The sequence below is a fragment of the Capricornis sumatraensis genome, chromosome 1 (assembly GCF_032405125.1).
Source record: "Capricornis sumatraensis isolate serow.1 chromosome 1, serow.2, whole genome shotgun sequence".
Classification (NCBI taxonomy): Eukaryota; Metazoa; Chordata; class Mammalia; order Artiodactyla; family Bovidae; genus Capricornis; species Capricornis sumatraensis.
This window is the reverse complement of record NC_091069.1, coordinates 177,414,664-177,435,818: the sequence shown is the minus strand read 5'-3', so window position 1 is coordinate 177,435,818 and position 21,155 is coordinate 177,414,664. Positions and strand designations below refer to the sequence as shown.

At 40.1% G+C, this 21,155-nt stretch overlaps 1 protein-coding gene and 1 non-coding gene across 3 annotated transcripts; one reads left to right on the top strand and one right to left on the bottom strand.

Moving 5' to 3' along the window:
- Window positions 1-2,802: 2,802 nt before the first annotated feature.
- On the bottom strand, window positions 2,803-2,910 carry LOC138093392 (U6 spliceosomal RNA). Its single transcript, XR_011146086.1, has one exon. It is a non-coding gene; the product is annotated as a U6 spliceosomal RNA (small nuclear RNA).
- An 11,180-nt stretch (window positions 2,911-14,090) lies between these two features.
- SMCO1 (single-pass membrane protein with coiled-coil domains 1) lies at window positions 14,091-20,405 on the top strand. Of its 2 annotated transcripts, none has more exons than XM_068988640.1 (3): window positions 14,091-14,140; window positions 17,629-17,778; window positions 19,961-20,405. In XM_068988640.1, exons 1-3 carry the CDS (start codon window positions 14,091-14,093, stop codon window positions 20,403-20,405), a joined length of 645 nt encoding a protein of 214 aa, XP_068844741.1. The 2 variants fall into 2 exon arrangements, with proteins under 2 accessions (XP_068844741.1, XP_068844748.1); XM_068988647.1 differs by lacking the exon at window positions 14,091-14,140 and adding an exon at window positions 14,171-14,196.
- Window positions 20,406-21,155: the final 750 nt, after the last annotated feature.

Genomic DNA, 21,155 nt, shown 5'->3' with positions numbered 1-21,155 from the left:
GAAAAAGAACATTTTCATAACCTTGGGAAAAGGAAAGATTTCATATGTAAGATGAAATGAAAACATTGATAAATGGGACTACATTAAAATTAAGAACATCTGTTCATCAAAACATCATTAAGAGGGCAAGCCACAGAGGGGAATAAGATATGTGCAATGTGTATAACTGACAAAGGACTCTGAGTAAATGATTAAGTGATCAATCAATAAGAGAAAAAAGCAAATCCAATAGTAAAATGGGCAAAAGATGTGAATGGGCAAGTAGATATCCAAAAGAGCAATAATTATATGAAAAGTTGATCAGTTTCATGGAAACCAGAAAATACAAACTAAAACACACCCACCAGAATGGCTAGCATCTTAAAAACTGACAATATGAGGTGCTGATGATGTATGGAACAACTGAGACTCTCATACACTGCACATGAGAATAAAAATTGGTACAACCATTTTGCAAAACTAATTGGCTACCTGTGTAAACTTGACGATCAGCACAGCTTGTGACTCAGCGATTCCATCACTAGATATATACCCAACATGAATTCTATACTGAAAGACATGTACAAGAACGTTCATAGCAGCATTATCTATAATAGCCCACCAATGGGAACAACTCAGTTGTCTAACAACAATAGAATATATAAGTAGATGGTGATATAGTCATACAATGGAATACCATACAAAAATAAAACTAACTACTTCACTCAACAACAAGGATAACTCTTCCAAACATAATGGTAAGCAGAAGGAACCAGTCAAAAAATAATACATACGTCGAGCCATGACAGAGTAACTGGTACCAGACTAAAGCTCCTGCAATAAGAAATTAGATGACTGTACAATATGTATGAAATAATATACAGGTCTTCAGTCATTGGACCATAGGCAGCCGGGAGAGTGATTTCTGAAAGAAAGGAAAAGTGAAGTGAGCACTACAATTTTCCTAGCTTTCTGCCTGGTGGCATTTACCAAATATCAGCATAAGAAGAGGGATTCCAAGTAAAGCATGACAGACTTGCTGAGCTGAGGAGAAAAAAGTCAGAGCTTGTAGAGAGTGAGGCAACTAAAATTTCTGGAACCAGACTACAAGAGAGACGGGAGCAGATATATGCAAAGAAGAAGACCCAGAAATCTGTGTAGGAGTTGCAGTGTGTCTTTTGCCAAATATGAAGCCAAGGAAAGAAACCTATAGGGGAGAATCTTTCCTTGTCTCTTCCTACCTTCCTACCAACCCTCGGTGTTCCTTGGCTTTAGCTGTAGGACTACAATCTGCCTTTGTCCTCACGGTGGCAACCTGCCATTGTGTGTGTCTGTCTTTTCTCTTCTTATAAAGACACTTGCTACTGTCTGAAAATGTTCCCCCCAAATTCTTATGTTGAAACCTAACTCCGGAGGAGATGTGGAGACTTTGGAATGTGTTTGGGTCATGATGGTGGAGGCCCCATGAATGGGATTAGTAAGTTTTACAGAGCTTTATAAAAGAGGCTCCAGAGAGATCCCCAACCCCTTCTACCACTTGAGGACACAGGAAGAAGAGGCCAGCCAGGAAATAAGACGTGTGTCCCCACAGGAAGGCAGCCATGCTGGTACCTTGATCTTAGAGCTCCCGGCCTCTAGAATTGTGAGAAATAGTGTGTGTTGTGTATAAGCTATTCAGTCTGTGGTGTCTTGTTATAGCAGCCTGTAGGGGCTAAGATAACACTAGTCTTAGTGCTGTGTTAATGACCCACCCTACTCCAATCTGATCTTTTTTACTTGCAAATGTCTGTTTATTTCATCTTCATGCTGAAGGGTAGTATTACCAATCGTGGGTTGATAGTTTTTTACCCCTTGTTTTTGTTTGGTTTCATCAGTTTCAAGATGATAGTTCAATTTCTCCTGACTGGTATTTTTTCTGAGAAGTCAGCAGTAATGTTTATCTTTGTTTCTCTGTATTTAATTTATCATTTATTCTTCGGTGCTTTCTATTTGTTTATAATCCTGTGTATTTTATTTTATTTTGGCCATTGCATACAGCTTGTGAGATCTTAATTCCCTGACCAGGAACTGAACCTGGGCCCTATCAATGAGAGCACAATGTCCTAACCGCTGGACCGCCAGGGAATTCCCTATTCTTTGGTGCTTTTAAAATATTCTCTTCATCACTGTTTTTCAACTTGATTTTGTTGTGCTTTGGTATGAGTTTTGTCAGCATTACTGACAAATTAAAATTATATTTAAAGTGTACAACATGATGATTTGATATACACTGTGAAAGGAGTCCTCAATCCAGTTAATTATCACAACTATCACCTCTTTCTTTCTCTTCCTATCTGTCTTTCTTTTTCTTTCCTTCTTGGTGAGAACATTTAAGTTTTACTGTCTTAGTAAACTTCATTTATACAATACAGTGTGATAGTCACATTGGTATGCTTTTCCTTATGTATATTCTGCTTGGACTTCCTTGAACTTCTTGGAATTTAATGTGTCACTAAATTTGAAAATATTTCTGACATCAAATGGCTTTTGCTGCTTCCCTCTCTTGTTGGAACTCCAGTACACATATGGCAGAACTCTTTATATCGTCTCACAGATTACTGAGGCTCTAGTTAGTTCTTTTTCAGCCTTACTTCTCTGTGCTTCAGTTTAAAAGGTTTCTAGTGCCCTGTCTCCAGACCCATTGCTCCTTTCATCTCCAGTGCATAATTTACCCAGTAAATTTTTTAATACATTTAAAAATATATAAATTTATTTATTTTAATTGGAGGTTAATTACTTTACAATATTGTGTTGGTTTTGCCACACATCAACATGAGTCCACCAAAAAATATGGAACGCTTCACGAATTTGCACCGTCATCCTTGCGCAGGGGCCATGCTAATCTACTCTGTATCATTCCAGTTTTAGTATATGTGCTGCCGAAGCGAGCACAATACATTTTTTTAATGCTATTTGTTTTGGCTGTGTTGGGTCTTTGTTTCTGTACGTGGGCTTTCTCTAGTTGCAATGTGAGGGCTTCTCATTGCAGTGGCTTCTGGTTTAGCAGAGCACGGGCTCTAGAGCATGCAGGCTGCAGTAGTTGTAGTACGTGGGCTTATTTGCTCCACAACATGTGGAATTATCCCAGACCAAGGATCAAACCTGGGTCCCCTATATTGGCAGGCAGACTCAACCACTGGACCACCAGTGAAGTCCAACCTAGTAAATTTTAAATTTTAGATTCCGCATTTTTCAGCTCTAGGAATTCCATTTGGTTCATGCATTAGTCTACTGGGGCTGCCATAATAGAATACCACAGACTGGATGGCTTAAACAGCAGGAAATTGTTTGTCACATTTCTGGAGGCTAGAAGTCCAATAACAAGGTGCTGATAGGTTTGGTTATCCCCTGAAACTTCTCACCTTTGCTTGCAGATGGCTGCCTTCTCACTGTGTCCTCACATGGCCTTTCTCTCATGTGTGTACCTCCCTGCTGACTCTTCTTCCTGTAATGACAGTAGTCACATTGGATTAGGGCTCCACCCTTACAATGTCATAAAATTGTAATGATCTCTTTAAAGTTCCTATTTCCAAATCACATTGGGTGTTAAGGCTTCAACATGCAAATTTACAGTGAGGGTAGGGGATACGATTCAGTCCATAACATTGCATAATGGAATATTATTTGGCAATAAAAAGGGAATGAAATACAAGCACAGGCTATAATATGGGTGAACCTTGGAAACATGCTAAGTAAATGAAGCCAGTTGCAAAAGACTACATATTGTATGATCCCATTTATATGAAATGTCCAGAATAGGCAAATCTACAGAGACTGAAAATAAACAGTTGCTCGTGCTGGGGGCAGTGGGGTGAAGGGTTGGGAAGAAACAGGTAGTGACTGCTGAGAGATATAGGGCTTCTTTTTGTGATGATGTAAATGTTCAAAATTGAGGTAATGATAGTTGCACAACTCTGAATATGCTAAAAACTCTTGAATTGTACATTTAAAATGAGTCACTTGTATGATATATGAATTACATCTCAGTAAAGCATTACAAATACATACTGTATGATTCCATTTGTTAAAAGTTCAAAAATAAAACCAATGTTTAATGAGAGATTGTGGTTATCTTTTAGAGAGAGAGGAAAAGCAATAAATGAGAGGGGCCACAAAGGCCATGACAAATCTGGCATATTAGCAATATTCTTTTTTTTTTTTTTAATTTAGCTTAAGGTTACATGAGTGTGTTCACTTTGTGATAAATCATTAAAAGGAAAAACACCATTTCCTCTCTATATGCAATAGTTCTGACACCAGATGTGTGGGGTTTTCCACACCAAACAAGTCTCTAGTTCTTGGCAGACACTGGCTGGATGTCCTACAATTTAACCCAGTTCGAAAACTAACTGCCTGGAGTTGGCACAGACCCACAGGTTAAGGGCTGAGTCACACAAGATTGCCCCCACTTCAGATGCCAAAGTGTAACTTTACTTCTGAATAACTGGGGGGCTACATATCAGGGGTTCCTGTGACCACCTCAAGTTTGGCAATTTGCTAGAATGGCTCACAGAACCCTGGAAAACAGTTTACTTACTGTTGCCAATTTACTGGGGTTTCCCAGGTGACGTTAGTGGTAAAGAACCTGGCTGCCTATGCAGGAGATGTAAGAGATGTGGTTTCAATCCCTGGGCGGGAAAGATCCCCTGGAGGAAGGCATGACAGCCCACTCCAGGATTCTTGCCTGGAGAATCCCATAGACGGAGGAGCCTGGTGGGCTACAGTCCATAGGGTTGCAAAGAGTTGGACATGACTGAGGTGATGTAGCATGCATACACGCACCAGTTTATTACAAATAATAAATTAAAGAATACAAATAAACAGCTGGATGAAGAGATACATAGGGTGAAGGGTCCTGAGTTATAGAAACTTTTATCCCTGCTGAGTTTGGGGTGCACCACCCTACTGGCATATCAATGTGTTCTTGTTCACCAAACTGGAAGCTCCCCAAACCCTTATTAGGACTTTTATGGCAGCTTCATTTCATTGGCATTAGTGATTGCCTTAACATTTAACCACTTCTCCTTCCCCAGAGGTTGAGGGGTGGAGCTGAAAATTCCAACCCTCTAATCACATGGTTGAATCTCTTGGTAACCAGCCCCACATCCTTAGGGGCTTTCTAAAACTCACCTCGCTAACATAAACTCAGGTACTGTTGAAAGGGACTTGCTATGAATAACAATGGGCACTCCTTTCACTTTTGTCACTCTGGAACCATTTCAGTAACTGGGAATTAAACCAAATGTTACAATAAAAGATGCTTCTTTTACCTGTTTTAGGACCTAAGGACAAAAAACAATTATAACAAGAGATGTTCTGTTACTCTTACCACTTAGGAAGTTATAAGAGTTTTAGAAGCTCTGTGCCAAGAACCAGGACATAGACCCAATAAGTATTTCTTATTATATCATAACATCACATCAAGCGTATTGATCTTAAAAGTAAGTTATTTTACTAGCAAAAAATAGGTTTAGTTGGGAATAGCAGAGAGCAGCAGTTCAAGACAAACAAGCCACAGCAAAAACTATAAGCAAGTTCAACAAACAAAGGAGAAGAACATTATTTTATAGAGAAAAAGGAGGAAGTATAAGATTATTATCATGAATGAAAGCCCATTGGAAAAAAGTGGGAGTTCAAGGTAATGACAGTTTCTCATTGGTTAAGTTGCTGGGGTAGCTGATTTCTAGTAGGATACTCAACATACACCTTGTCTGGTTGGGGCCTATAATTGATGATTCTTTCTTGTTGGTGATTCTTCTATTGGGGTCTGTAATTGACAGTTTTCCTGTAATTAACTGACTTGAGTGGTACTGCATAAAAGCTCCCCCTTCCGCCTCTCAATGCCATTTTAGTGACATTTTCCTTTATTAATTTTCACAAACTTATGATACACAGTGTTCTGTGTGTGTTACACTTCAATGTTTTAAAAGCACTTATTCATTTAAAAAATACCAACATATTCGGAGTGGGTAAACTATTTGTATGTTTTTCGCAAGTTCCTTAATGGAAGTTTCCGTAAGAACCCCACTGTCTATGAGTATGCCTATCACACTGACACATCTGGGGATTAGTAGTCAATCTAGCAAGTAGAGTCTGCGGAGATTCTTTGAGATTAATATTTGAATAAGAAATGTTATACAGAAAAATAAAAAAAAAAGAAATGTCATACAAGTATAGACGGATAGAATACAGGTGAATTCTATAGAATACATGTGTATTCTTAATTTGGCTTTCCCAGAGCAGGACCTAAGATGAGAACTGCATTTGGCGTGTGAGATGATTCCATTACCTAACTCAGGTTCGGCTGCTAATGGCTCAAGAATCCTATACAGAGAGAGAAATGCTAAATAAAAGGAAAGGTAGGTTGATTGAGGAAGCTGGCAATCCTGGGAAAGAAGTAGACTCATGTCCAAATGAACCAACTCCCTACTCCCCAGAAATTATTTAGGGAAAAGAGGAGGAGGATACATGCTAAGAGAGGTTGTGGGATGTGTGATCAGCACATGGACATTCTTCTGATTGGTTGGTGGTGAGATACTCAGGAGTCAACATCATCAACCTTCTGGTTCCAACCAATCTGGGATCTACGTGCTTGTGGACAGGACACAGTTAACTTCTTCCATCTGGTGGGAGCTTCATTGTCTGCAAAATACCTCAAAGAATATGGCTCAGAATATTATCTAAGTCCTTGAGGAGGAACTAAAGTTCCTTGACTTTGCTTAATGACTAAACTATTATTATTTTGTCTTGTTTGACTGTTTTCCTTTGTTTCTGCATTTTCTCATTTCTCTGATTAAATTTATTCTTCAGAATTCATGGAAGGCCTAGGAGGCTAAAATTTTTCTACAAACAAGAGGCAGGCAGGGGACCTCCCTGGTGGTCCAGTGGTTAAGAACTTGCCTGCTAATGCCAGGGACCCGGGTTCTATCCCTGGTCAGGGAAGATCCCACATCCTGCAGAGCAGCTAAGCCCATGTCCCACAACTATTGAACCAAAGTGCTGCAACTATTGAAGCCCGCATACCTAGAACCCATGCTTCACAATGAGAGAAGCCACCACAGTGAGAAGCCTGAGACAGCAGCTAGAGAGTAGCCCCTGTTTGCCACAACTAGAGAAAGTCCACTTGTAGCAATGAAGACCCAGTACAGCCATAAATAAATAAATTAAAAGGCAAGTGGAGGACGTGTACGGGGGCGTGGGTAGTGCTGTGTCCTGGGAAAGCCCTATAGGGTCCTGCTCAGTTACAATTCCAGGAAGCGCCCATAGAACAGAAGTAGGAAAGTGAGACAGAGAAGGGAAGGAAGCCAGCACAGAGTACAGGTTCCCTCTGTGGGTAATTAAGTGTCAATCCCTCGAAAGTCCTTTGATAATGGCCTCTATTTTAAAATACAGAAATAGGGACTGAGAGATATTAAGTAACCTGCACAAGCTCACAGATCTAATTTGAAGGGGTAGAACAAGAATTTATACCAATCTGATTAGAGCCCAAGGACAGTTTGGCCTGAAGGACAACAAAGTTTTAGAAACTGGGATTTAGAAATAAGAGGAAAGAAAACCAAGCAGATTGCAAGCAAATGGAATGATTGCCTTGAATCAATGCTGTTGTCTGGATCTTGCTTTTATCCAATGACTGGGCCAGATGAAAGACTGAGTCTGGTCATGGACATGATAAAATGTATGGAATTCTCTTTCAAGAATATGAACTCAAACATTCTCAGTGAATTCTTTTTGTAATCTTTATAAATTTGCAAGCTAAAGAAATCTTCTTCTGATGTACAGCTGTAGACAAATATCTGGACTGAAGGCATTTTCCTGAAGTTTGAACAGTGAGCAATCTAAAAATGTGGGGGAAATCAGGTTGGCAGCCCCCTGACAAAGTGTTCAATATCATTTTAACAAGTCTTATTTCTATCCACATGAGTACGCTTGCCTGGAAAATCCCATGGATGGAAGAGCCTGGAAGGCTGCAGTCCATGGGGTCGCTGAGGGTCGGACACGACTGAGCGACTTCACTTTCACTTTTCACTTTCATGCATTGGAGAAGGAAATGGCAGCCTACTCCTGTGTTCTTGCCTGGAGAATCCCAGGGACGGGGGAGCCTGGTGGGCTGCCGTCTATGGGGTCGCCCAGAGTTGGACACGACTGAAGTGACTTAGCAGCAGCAGCAGTACTACTCTTAGAAGAACTTGTAGAGCAAGGTGGCTATTAGTAAACTTTATGGTAACTTAATATCTGGCAAAAACTCCTGGGTCTTTTCCCTGAGTCAGAAATAACACTACTCACTTAGCATCTATACTTTGAGTTCAGTACTCAAAGGATTCAATTGTTAGTATTTGATTCAGCTCTAGGATAAACAACAAAAACCTGCTGCTGCTTTAGATGCTTATTTCTCAGATGCTTGTTTTCACCAACCAAAGTACTATTTACTTCTCATCACTGCTGTTTAGTTCTTGAGTACAGAGTTCTTTCAAAGACCTGTACCCTGCAACAGAAAGCAGATAGGAATCTAGGTTGCAACTTTGCTATAAAAAATGTTTGTGGGAAAAAATTTTTTTAAGATACAATTGATAAAGAACTATTGTTCAAAATATACAAAGAACTTTTAAAACTCAACAATAAGGAAACAATCTGACTTTTAACAAGGCAAAACCCTTGAACAGACATTTTACCAAAGATGGCAAGTAAGCACAAGAAAAGATATTCAGCATCATTTGTCATTAGGGAATTGCAAATTAAAATAATGATATACCACTATACACTTATTAGAATCACCAAAATCCAAAACAATGATGACACCAAATGCTGGTAGGAATGTGGATCAACGAGAACCCTAATTACATTGCTGGTAGAAGTACAAAACAGTACAACCACTTTGGAAGACAATTTGGTTGTTTCTTACAAAACTAAACATACTCTTACAATGCAATCCAGCGATCAAGATCCTTAGTATTTACTCAAATAAACTGAAAACCTATGTCCAAACAAAAACCTGCACATTATTTATAGCAGCTTTATTCATAGAGACCAAAACATAGAAGTGTCCAAGATTCCTTCATAGGTGAAAGGATGAAAGAACTGTGATACAGACAATGGGATATTGTTCGGAGATAAGAATAAATGAGCTATCAAGCCATGAAAAGACATGAAGAAAATTTAAATGCATATTACTAAGTAAAAATAAGTCAATCTGAAAAGACTACATACTGTATGATTCCAGCCATATGATATTCTTGGAAAGGCAAAATTATGGAGACAGTGAAAAGATCAGCGGCTGCCAGAATTTGTGGGAAGAGAGAGAAGAATAAATAGGCCGAGCATACAGTGAAACTATTCTGTATGACATTCCAATGGTGAATACCTATACTGTATTTGTCAAAAACTATATACTAGACAAGGTTTCCCTGGTGGCTCAGACTGTAAAGAATCTGCCTGTAATGCAGGAAACCTAGGTTTGATCCCTGGGTCTGGAATATCCCCTGGAGAAGGGAATGGCTACCCACTCCAGTACTCTTATCTGGAGAATTCCATGGACAAAGGAGTCTGGCGGCATACAGTCCATGGGGTCACAAAGAGTTGGACACGACTGAGCGACTTGGCACACACACAGACTGGACAACACCTAGAATGAACCTAATGTAAACTAGAGACTTTGGGTGATAAGGAGGTGTCAGTGTAGGTTCGTCCCTTATAACAGATATACACTATGGTACAGGCTGTCTATCATGGCAGGGGGGTGGGGGGGCAGATGTGGTTAAGTCTGTGTGAGGGCAGGGATATATAAATTTTACCTGTGAACCTAAAACTGCTATAAAAAAATAAAGTTCACTAGCTAAAAAAGTTTGAAAACCAATATGACAGGGGACAAGGAGGGTGCAGAAGGTGAGACTGGCAGAAGAGATCAGGAAATTCAAAATATTGGGCAGACAACAGGCCAAATACCAGAGAGGCAATCCAGGATGCAGTGATCAGCAGGTCCTGTTTAGGTGTACACAGACAAGAAGCGTCAGTGCAAGTGTGAGGAGGGGACCAGTCCTGCATCTGGACAGGCAGGGAGCATCCTGGAGGAAGCGGCACTGTGGGTGGAACTGCCAGGCTCTGATCCCACAGCAGAACCATTTGCCCTCTACCCTGTTTTAAACGTTCTTCCAGGGCCTGGGGGTGGTTCCCCAACGGCTTATTCTGAGTGATCTGAGGACAGAAATGCCAGGTTACGTCAGAGTTTCCACCCATTCCTCTCTTCCTTTCCTGTTTTATTTCCTTGTCAAGATACTAGCCACAGGTCTACCCATAAGAAAACTAATGTTAGCTCTAGAGAAATGAAGTGCTTCCGAAGAAACCCCAGCAAAGAAGACTAGGATGTATAAGGTCTCCTTCGTGGAAATCCCTGACTTCTGGTGGTTAGGTTGCCACACTTCCACTGCAGGGGGCCTGGGTTCAATCCTTGGTCAGAGAACTAAGATCCTGAATGCTGTGTGATGGACATCCCACACACATACACAAAGTCTCTTTCATTCGCTGAATTCCTTAAGGACCAAGTCTGAAATATAAAAGGCTTAATCAATAAGGCAAAGTCTCTATTCCTCATAATAAGCATACGATGGAGAAGGCAATGGCACCCCTCTCCCATGGATGGAGGCACCTGGTAGGCTGCAGTCCATGGGGTCGCGAAGAGTCGGACACGACTGAGCAACTTCACTTTCACTTTTCCCTTTCATTCACTGGAGAAGGAAATGGCAACCCACTCCAGTGTTCTTGCCTGGAGAATCCCAGGGACGGGGGAGCCTGGTGGGCTGCCGCCTATGGGGTCGCACCGAGTCGGACACGACTGAAGCGACTTAGCAGCCCCAGCAGCAGCAGCAGCAGCAGCAGCAGTGAAACAGTTCTAGGGGAGATAAATTCAGTGACAGCGTCTTTCTTCTTTTTTAATTAACTTTACCGTTTTCCCAGTCTCTTTCTTCCCCTGACTCCAAGTCCCTGGCAACCACTTTTCTACTGTTTCTATGAGTTTACCTTTTATTTATTAATAGATTCCACATATAAATGATACCATGCAGTACTTGTCCTTCTCTGTCTGACATTTTGCTTAGCATCATGTCCTCAAAGTCCATCCATGTTGTTGCGAACATCAGGATTTCCTTCTTTCTTGGACACTTAGCTTGTTTCCATATCTTGGCTATTGTGAGTAATGCTGCAGTGATCATGGGCATGCAGGTCTCTCATGGACACCCTCTTTTAATTTCCTTTGGATGTGTATATCCAGAAGTGGGATTGCTGGATCATATAGTAGTAGCTCTATTTTTAAGTTTTGAGGAAGTCCCTGAGCTGGTTCCCCTCATAGCTGTCATAGCTTGGATGCTGCAGTCCCAGGCATCACGTGAAGGAAGACCCAACAATATTGAGGGGTTAAGAGAGCATTTTCTTCCATGTATTTCTTTTTATCATTAGAAAAATCCTTCTCCCAGTCACAAGAGGACAGGATTCCCCTTATATAAGGAGCTAGAGTAGTCAAAATCATAGAGATGAAAAGTAGAATGGTGGTTTCAAGGGCTAAGAAGAGGGCAGAATGTGAAGCTGGTGTTTAATGGGTACAGAGTTTCAGCTGGGGAAGATGAAAAAGTTCTGGAGGTGGATGGTGGTGATGTTTGAACAACAGTGTAAGTGTTCTTAATGTCACAGAACTGTACGCTTAAAATGGTCAAAAATGGTAAAACTTTTAAATTGAGATATAACTGACATATAATATTGTATTAGTTTCAGGTGTAAAACATGATTTAACATATGTATGTTTACATAATAATCACCACATTGAGTCTAATTAACTCCATCACCATAAATAGTTATAATTTTTTTCCAGTGATAAGAGCTTTTAAGATTAACTCTTAGCAGCTTTCAAAAATACAAAACAGTGTTATTAGCTATAGTCACCATGCTGTACATTACATTCCTAGACTTATTTGATTATAACTAGAAGTCTGTAACTTTTGACTACTTTCCTCCATTTTTCCCACCTCTCTCCACCAAAAAAATGGTAAATTTTATATTATGTGCATTTTATCACAAGTTATAAAACAAGTTTTTTCTCAGAAGCCCCACAGTAAACCTCCTCTCACATTTCATAGGCCAGAATTCTGCCACCTGCCGCTTCCTAAACCAATGATAATGGCAACATTAATGAAATTACTGATTGGCTTGTTCTCATCAGGATTTACCCTTCCTTGTGACTGGATAAGGTGGATCCCAGAGTCCCCTGAAGCACACAGCTGCTGAATACTTGAACAATATTTGGATTCAGATTCTGTTAATGAGGAAAAAATAATGAAGATGGGGAGATATAGGGGATGATGGCCACTGGATAGGACACCAAGATCCTGGCAAGGTTTTCCCACTGAGACAAGGAAGGACTTGATTCCTTCAGGGCACCCAGGCTTTTCTGAAGATTCACATGAGACTTACTGACTCCAACCCCCAGGGGTCCTTGAGCAGTTACATTGTCTCTCAAATCTCTTTCCTGAGGACAGACATTGTAAATTCATCACCTCACAGCTGACTGTGATATCAGTCTCCTGAGGGACATCTCTGCCTCTGGTTTTATTCCTATTTGGATCCATCTTAAACACCCATACTAGAATAACTTTGCAGAACCAACACATATGTCCAAACTCCTTACCAGGCTATCTAGAACTTTCCACTTTTTTGTAATCCTTGTTTTCAGTCTCCCTACTAGTATGCTTCTTAGGGTAAGGATTTTGCGTTACTCTTCATTTTATTCCCAGTACCTAGAATAGTGCTGGTCATTCATTCACAGGTTTTATCCATTCAATTGGAATTTATGGCAGTCAGCAAATATTGAATAAATGAATAAGTTATTCAATGAATGAATATATCCATGACCTGACTCTTAATCAGTTTAAATGCTATTGTTTTTCTTTTTCTCACATACATTTTTTGCTTGAGAGACACTCACTGATTGTTCCCTGACCACATCACATAACCTTGCCACCCACATGTGTGATTTTATTCAGTTTCTCCGGTTTGTAATACTCTTCTCTCTCTTCTCTGATAATCAATGACCTACATTTCCTTTAAGGCCAAAACCAAATTTCACCTTCAATGTGAGTGATACTCAATTATCCAAGGCTTCAGTGACATACTCTCTCATCATATACGATTTTTATGGTTGTATCTACTCAGCACACAATATTTTTATATATATTTTTTCTTCTCAATATATTTATCTTTTAAATACCTCTTCAGTTAGTATTTAAACCCCTTGAATTCAGAAATCTGCTTTATGCCTGTTTTTATTCCTAATACTTAATCTAATACTATAAGCTTAATAAATATTTATTTGTTTCTAAGGATGGTTGGAGAAGGCAATGGCACCCCACTCCAGTACTCTTGCCCGGAAAATTCCATGGACGGAGGAGCTTGGTAGGCTGCAGCCCATGGGGTCACTAAGAGTCAGACACAACTGAGTGCTTTCATGCATTGGAGAAGGAAATGGCAACCCACTTCAGTGTTCTTGCCTGGAGAGTCCCAGTGACGGCGAGCCTGGTAGGCTGCCATCTGTGGGATTGCACAGAGTCGGACACAACTGAAGCAACTTAGCAAGGATGGTTAGATAAAAGGTCTGAAGCTTCTTTAAAACTAATTTAAGTTCTAAGTGAATAATTAAGCTCTTAAAATTTGAGAGTAGTATTTCCATCAGATTTAATCCTAGTATATGTATACATTTGTGTACCTATATATCCATTTACGAGAATATACACTGAGTCACAGTTACATCTGGTTGTTTTACTATGTTGATGTACTATGGGTCATTTTTCAAAGGCAAATATTATAGTGCATCCCAGGACACCTGTGTTCACACGATCAGTTCTTTGAAACTATATTTGGATGTACAAGCTATTAAAAGCTTCTTGTACTGAGTGACCTTTCAGGCAGAATTTAGATCGAATACTCACACTGCTGCCGCCTGTTGCTGAGTGGATAGCAGCAGAAAACCCTGGATTCAAACCTCTGTGGGGCTTTTGTTTTGCTTGTTTTGTTTCTTTTCATTTTGCCTTAAGAAGATGAACAATGAAACCACAACCCTGATATCCTTAAAGGAGGCAATGAAAAGGTTGCTAAGGGCTACAGGGAGGGAGAAAGCATGGGTCAGCTTTTCTGGGAAGATGGGTGGTAGAAGAATGAAGAATAAAAACAGGCAAATAACTACAGGCATGCTAATTAGAATTCTTTTTCTGTTAATGTGTTCAGGTTCAAAAATTGTGTCCATTAATAATAAAAATCTCCTCCTAGGTGCTATATTCCATTTGATTAATGCATGCGCCATATGCTGGGCTTACAAAAATAAGTGAAATGTGATTTCTGTCCTCAAGGAGCTCACAGCCTTTGGAATAACAGATTTATTCAAAAGTGCTTACAATTTAATGTGACTGACCTTATAATGGTGATGTTCTTAAAGGGCTATGAGAACATGAAAGGAGGAATGAATTTTGCTTGTGATAGTGGGAAAAGGAACCCTTCATAGAGGGACATTTAGACTGGATCTGAAAGTGTGAGTAGGAATTTGCAAGAAGTAAAAATATGGGAAGGAATTCGAGGGTGAGGAAAGTCTGTGTAAACCCCAGATGTTTGGACTATCATACCGTATTCAGTCAGAAGCTAGATGTCTCATGTGACTGGTGACTAAGTCGTGCAAGAGGACTGACAGAGGATGGGGCAAAGGTTAAAGAGTCTACAATTCCTGCTAAGGAGATCCGACTTGACTCTAGCAATGTCATTAGGCAAGTCAGGGCAGCATAAAATGTATATAATAGTCAAGTTATGAGAACAGAATTGTGTTTTAGAAGAATAGCTCTCGGGGATGGATTGGAGATGAAAAGCAGAAATCTAGTTAGACTATTGTAATCCTAGGTTGAAGTGAAAGATGGTGATTAACTGACTTACTAGAGATAGAGAGGAGGGAATAGATTAGAGATATGTTGATGGAGAGAAAGGGGGAAAATAGTGAGTTATTCTGAGATTTCTAGTTCAAGGAATTGGGTAGATGGTGATCCCATTAACTGAGCTGGACAACTGTCACAGAAATGCAGATTTGCAGACATGTTCCTTAGGATTTATTTGAAACGATCTAGGAATGCCTTTGAACGATCAAGGCTATGGTTTTTCCAGTAGTCATGTATGGATGTCAGTTGGACTGTGAAGAAACCTAAGCACCAAAGAATCGATGCTTTTGAACTGTGGTGTTGGAGAAGACTCTTGAGAGTCCCATGGACTGCAAGGAGATCCAACCAGTCCATTCTAAAGGAGATCAGTCCTGGGTATTCTTTGGAAGGAATGATGCTAAAGCTGAAACTCCAATACTTTGGCCACCTCATGCGAAGAGTTGGCTCATTGGAAAAGACTCTGATGCTGGGAGGGATTAGGGGCAGGAGGAGAAGGGGACAACAGAGGATGAGATGGCTGGATGGCATCACTGACTTGATGGACATGAGTTTGAGTGAACTCCGGGAGTTGGTGATGGACAGGGAGGCCTGGTGTGCTGCGATTCATGGGGTCACAAAGAGTCTGACACGACTGAGCGACTGAACTGAACTGAACTGAACTGTGGGATGCCTTTTGGTGAAAGGATTCCAAATAATTGCTTCAATTTATGTAAACCTATTACTGATTGACAAGCTAGAGTTTATCTCTAGAGTTCAAGCTGGAGATGTCTTATAAGAAGTACATTCTTAAAGGTCTAAAAGTTAATACAAAGAGTTTACCAGATATAATAGTTTTGACTTGTAGCCAGATCGCTGGCATTAGGTCATGTAGGCCTATGTTCCTATGAAAATGCATATTTCATACAGAGCCTTGAAAAAAGTGAAAATGTTAGTCACTCAGTTGTATCTGACTTTTTGCAACCCCATGGGCTCTACACTGCCAGGCTCCTCTGTCCCTGGAATTCTCCAGGCAAGAATATTGCAGTGTAGCCATTCCCATCTCCAGGGATCAAACCCAGGTCTCTCGCACTGCAGGCATATTCTTTACCATCTGAGCCACCAGGGAAGCCCAAGAATCTTGGAATGCATAGCCATTCCCTTCTCCAGGGGATCTTCCCAATGAAAATGCACATTTCATACAGAGCTTTATCTATATGCATATAGAATCCAGAGCAATGAGAAAATTCCATTGCTGCAATTTCTGAAGATGGAGTGCAAGGGGAGGGGTTTACTTAGTAAATTCAGCTTAAGACAGTTGAGTCTGATACCACCATCTAAGTAGAGATGTACAAAACATAGCTGAAAATTCAGCTCTAGAGCTTAGGACAGGGGTGGTGAAGTGAAGTGAAGTGAAGTAAGGTGGCTCAGTCATGCCCGACTCGTTGCGACCCCATGGACTGTAGCCTACTACGCTCCTCTGTCCATGGGATTTTCCAGGCAAGAGTACTGCAGTGGGTTGCCATTTCCTTCTCCAGAGGATCTTCCTGGCCCAGGGATCAAACCCAGGTCTCCTGCACCGTAGGCAGACACTTTACCCTCTGAGCCATCAGGGAAGGAGAGGGGTGGTACCTGAAGCTAATTAACCTTGCAATAAAGTGAAGACCAAGAAGAGAAGATGGTCAAGAACAGAACCCTAAGCAATCACAACAGTATTCTGGTCACTGGGGACATAGAAACTCAGGGAACTGGCTGTGTATCACTTCATGAAAGACAATGTGGGTGACTTCACGTTAAGTGAGTTGTGGGGTTTCAGGTCTTTGTGGTTCAGTTAGATGTAATTTTTGTGCCACAGCGCCCTCTAATGATCAGGGTTGTTCAGAGCAACTCAGGTCCCCCTCCCCCTTTTGCTGTTACACTGCCTAGTATTTCACTAATATCACAAATGTCGTAGAAGACATGTTTTATTACTTCTGAGTAAGACCTCTGCTAGGTATTGGGGGACAAGCATAAAGATGTTCAAGAAATAGTCTACGATCCTCTCTCTTCAAGAGTTTACAATTTAGATCACGAAAAGCTAACTCTAAAAATAAAGGAAGAGGTGGGGAGTGACAAGTAATAGAGACAGTGTCTGTGACATAGAAGCAGGCAAGGAGCAGATCTCCAGGTAGAAAGGCTGAGGGATTCAGGCAGGCATGGAATGAGCTTGTCCCTGATGGATAAGACTTTGACAGTCAGAATAAGGGGGAGAAAGCCACCTTAATAAATATGGGTCTCAGCACTTGTTAATAGCTATATGATGGTTAAGTCTTGATCTTTTTGAGACTCAATTTCTTTATCTGTAAAATAGTAAAAATGACTGCTTCACTACTTATGGTTGTGATGAGAATCAAATTAAAGTTTGTATAAAATACTTCTTAAAGTATGAGGTACCATATATTAATAAAGATGAGGCAGATAGTTGAGATAATTAGACAATTCACATGTTTGGCAATATAAGGAATGCAAGAACTAGGATGATGACTAGAGAGAATGGCAAATGGGAACATCTATCCATAACTGTTTAAAATTTAAGCAGCTACTGATAGTGACTGTAAATAATGTATTGTAGCTTTATCTTTAGGCGAAATCTTAGTTTTTTGTGCTCTGACCCAAATTAACCTTTGATTCTGTTATACTATAGAGTAGACCACAAGCTCCAAGCTTTAGAAGCACATTTTAAAGAACTGGACTTCATCAAGGATAATCTGACACAGAAATTTGAAGATCATAGCAAGACTTTGGCAAACCAGGGAGCCCAAGATGAGCTATGGACAGCAGTTCTGTCACTCAAGTGAGTATCTAATCCGAAATCAGTGGAATTTCGTGGTTTCATGAGAGCTTGCAGTGGTTATTCTAAAACTGCGCTTCTAAATATGGTTCCAACAATGGGTTGTGAAGAAATCACATTTTTTCAGGCTCATTCATTCAAAAAAGATTGAGTGCTGGTTTACTTCCCATACTGTGGTACACATCTCAGAGTCCCTTGCTTGGCAAAGTTTGAATAACACAGAGATGGATAATGTAAGTGCTCTGCCATTGAAAAATTTGTGGTATGAGTGGCCTGAGATCTAACCTACCCACTTTTGTGCAAATCCTCTTTTCTTTTTTAAAAAAATTATTTTAATAGTATATATCTGTTAATTCTAAATTCCTAATTTATACTATGGTAACCATACAATTATTTTCTGTGTCTGTGAATCTATTTCATAAGTACATTTGTACTATTTTCTTAGATTCCACATATAAGTGATATTGTGATGTTTGTCTGTCTTACTTCACTTAGTACTGTAACCTCTAGGTCCATCCTTGTTGCTGCAAGGACATTATTTCACTCTTTTTTATTGCTGAGTAACATTCCATTGTAGATATATACCACATCTTCTTTAGCCATTCATGTGCTGATGGGCACTTAGGTTGCTTCCATGTCTTGGCTTTTGTAATAGGGCAAGCCCTATTTCTAAAGTATTTTCTAAACTATAACAGCTGGCTTCTGTTCTGAACCCAAAAGCTGGGTTGGCCTCTTGGTGTGTGTTGGGTCAAAAGACACAACCAAGCCAAAGATTTGGACAAGGAAGGATTTATTACTTGCAGCAAGTAAGGAGAACAGCAGGGATCTTTCCCTAAGCAGTGTCTTCCCAAATATCAAAATCAGAAAGTTTTAAGCTAAGGATAGATGCATAGTCATGAAGGAGCTTGAACAGAGGAGACCAGCACAGAACTGGGGCAAAGGTTGACAGAATTCAAGCTTTAATGATTGAAGTCAAAAGGGTCAGAAAACGTCAACATCATCATTCTATCCTCCACCTGGGCTCCAAAATCACTGTGGATGGTGACTGCAGCCATGAAGTGAAGACACTTGCTCCTTGGAAGAAAAGCTATGACAAACCTAGACAGTATGTTAAAAAGAGGAAACAATACTTTGCCGACAAAGATCTGTCTAGTTAAAGCTATTTGAGAGTTGGACCATAAAGAAGGATGAGCACCAAAGAACTGAGGCTTTCAAACTGTGGTGCTGGAGAGGACTCTTGAGAGTTCTTTGGATAGCAAGATCAAACCGGTCAATCCTAAAGGAAATCAATTCTAAATATTCATTGGAAGGACTGATACTGAAGCTGAAGCTCCAATACTCTGGCCACCTGATGCAAAGAGCTGACTCATTGGAAAAGACTCTGATGCTGGTAAAGATTGAAGGCAGGAGGATAAGGGGTGACAGAGGATGAGATTATTGGAGGACATCATCAACTCAATGGACATGAGTTTGAGCAAATTCCGGGAGATAGTGAAGGACAGGGATGCCTGGTGTGCTACATACAGTCCATGGAGTTGCAAAGAGGTGGACATGACTGAGTGACTGAACAACCACCACCGCCACCTGGGTGGGGCTTTAGTTCCTGCAGAACTCTAAGATACATATCAGATTGTTATGTATATCCTTTTAGGAAGAATTGGGCTTCCCTGGTGGCTCAGATGGTTCAGAATCTGCCTGCAATGCAGGAGACCCAGGTTCAATCCCTGGGTCAGGAAGATCCCCTGGAGAAGGAAATGGCAGTCCATTCCAGTATTCTTGCCTGGAGAATCCCATGGACAGAGGAGTCTGGTGGGCGACAGTCCTTGGGGTCACAAAGAGTTGGACACAACTGAGCAACCAACACTTATCACTGAACTATTGTTTCTTGATATCCTTTCCTTTGTTCCAACATTCCATCACTTCCCTTAAGATCATGAATTACTGAGACCTGTTCTAGGGCAAGCACTGTGGCCAGGCTTAGATCACAAAACTGCTTAGATAAACAATGGCTTTTCTTATGCCAAGAGATCCAAGTCTTGTTCTCTTTCACTGGAAACCTCTAACCCAATCTGTTTATAAAGTTCTCCTAGTATGTTTATACTTCTTTGAATTATCCTAATAAAATTCACTTTATGGCTGCACATAGAGAGTTCTACTGCTTAAGAAGTGCCCACATTTTTTGTAGGTTCACTTCAATGGAATTGAATATTTTATACAGCTACGTCATTGAAGTACTTGTCCACTTGCACACTTGTGTGCTTGAGAAGCTGCCAGATCTGGTGAGAAGTCTTCCCACCTTAGCCTCCATCCTTAGACGAAAAGTCACGAACAAGCGCATCAGAGTTGTATGGGAGTCTGTTCTGGAGGAGTATGGGTTGCAAGAAGCAGATATCACAGCACTGTGTATCTTCTTTGTAGCACATGGTAACAAGGCAGAACACTACATTGCTAAAGTAAGGCAGATGTATATAAGAGATATCAATTTCATGATCTCTAATATGGTAAAGAACCAGGCTCTGCAGGATGGTTTGCTGAAGGCTGTGCAGGTCATTGAGAAGGGGAAAGCAGAAATGGCCCCTCAAGAGAAAAAGTCAACCCTAAAAGAGTTGATACCATCAGTCAAAAGCTAATCTGTTACACTGGACTCAGAGATTCCATGTCTAGTATAATTTATCTTGCAAATGGGAAGCAATACATATACACAATTTAATACAGGCTTATTTTTATAGCAAAAGTGAAAAGTGTTAAATTATAATACACTGGTACAATGGATACTTTCTGTGTAGCAATATAAAAGAATGAAGAAGCTTTCATGTAACTGTATAGTAACACAGAGTTATCGCCAAGATGTGTTTTAAAATATTTCCAACATTATTGCTCAGTGGGAAAAAAAGGGCAGAAACAAATACATAGGCTACTATATCTATAAACTTCTGGAGAAATACATTAAAAAGTGGTAACATTGTTTGTCTTAGGGAAGAAAACTAATTAGAGGCTAGGGATCAAAGGCAGGAAGAAGTCTTTTCACTGTTAATTCATTTTGTACTTTATGAATTTTGAAACATGTGAATGTATGATGTAGTAAATAAAAAAAATCTACTATATTTCGTATGTTGATGTGTATTTTCTTTCTGGTACAGTTCCATAGGTATTTTATACTAGAAAGGGAATTCCCACACAGTAATCATATATTTTATAATCTTTTTTAAACAAATGCCATGCAATATGTAGTGTCAATAATAGAAACATTTTAAAGTATGGATCCTGCCCTACAGGCAAAAGTTACTTAATTTAGAAGGTACAAATTCAGGACAACCAGAATGAGTAACACCTTGGAGGGAAGTTAGGTAGAGAAGGATAAATAATACAAGATGTGTTAC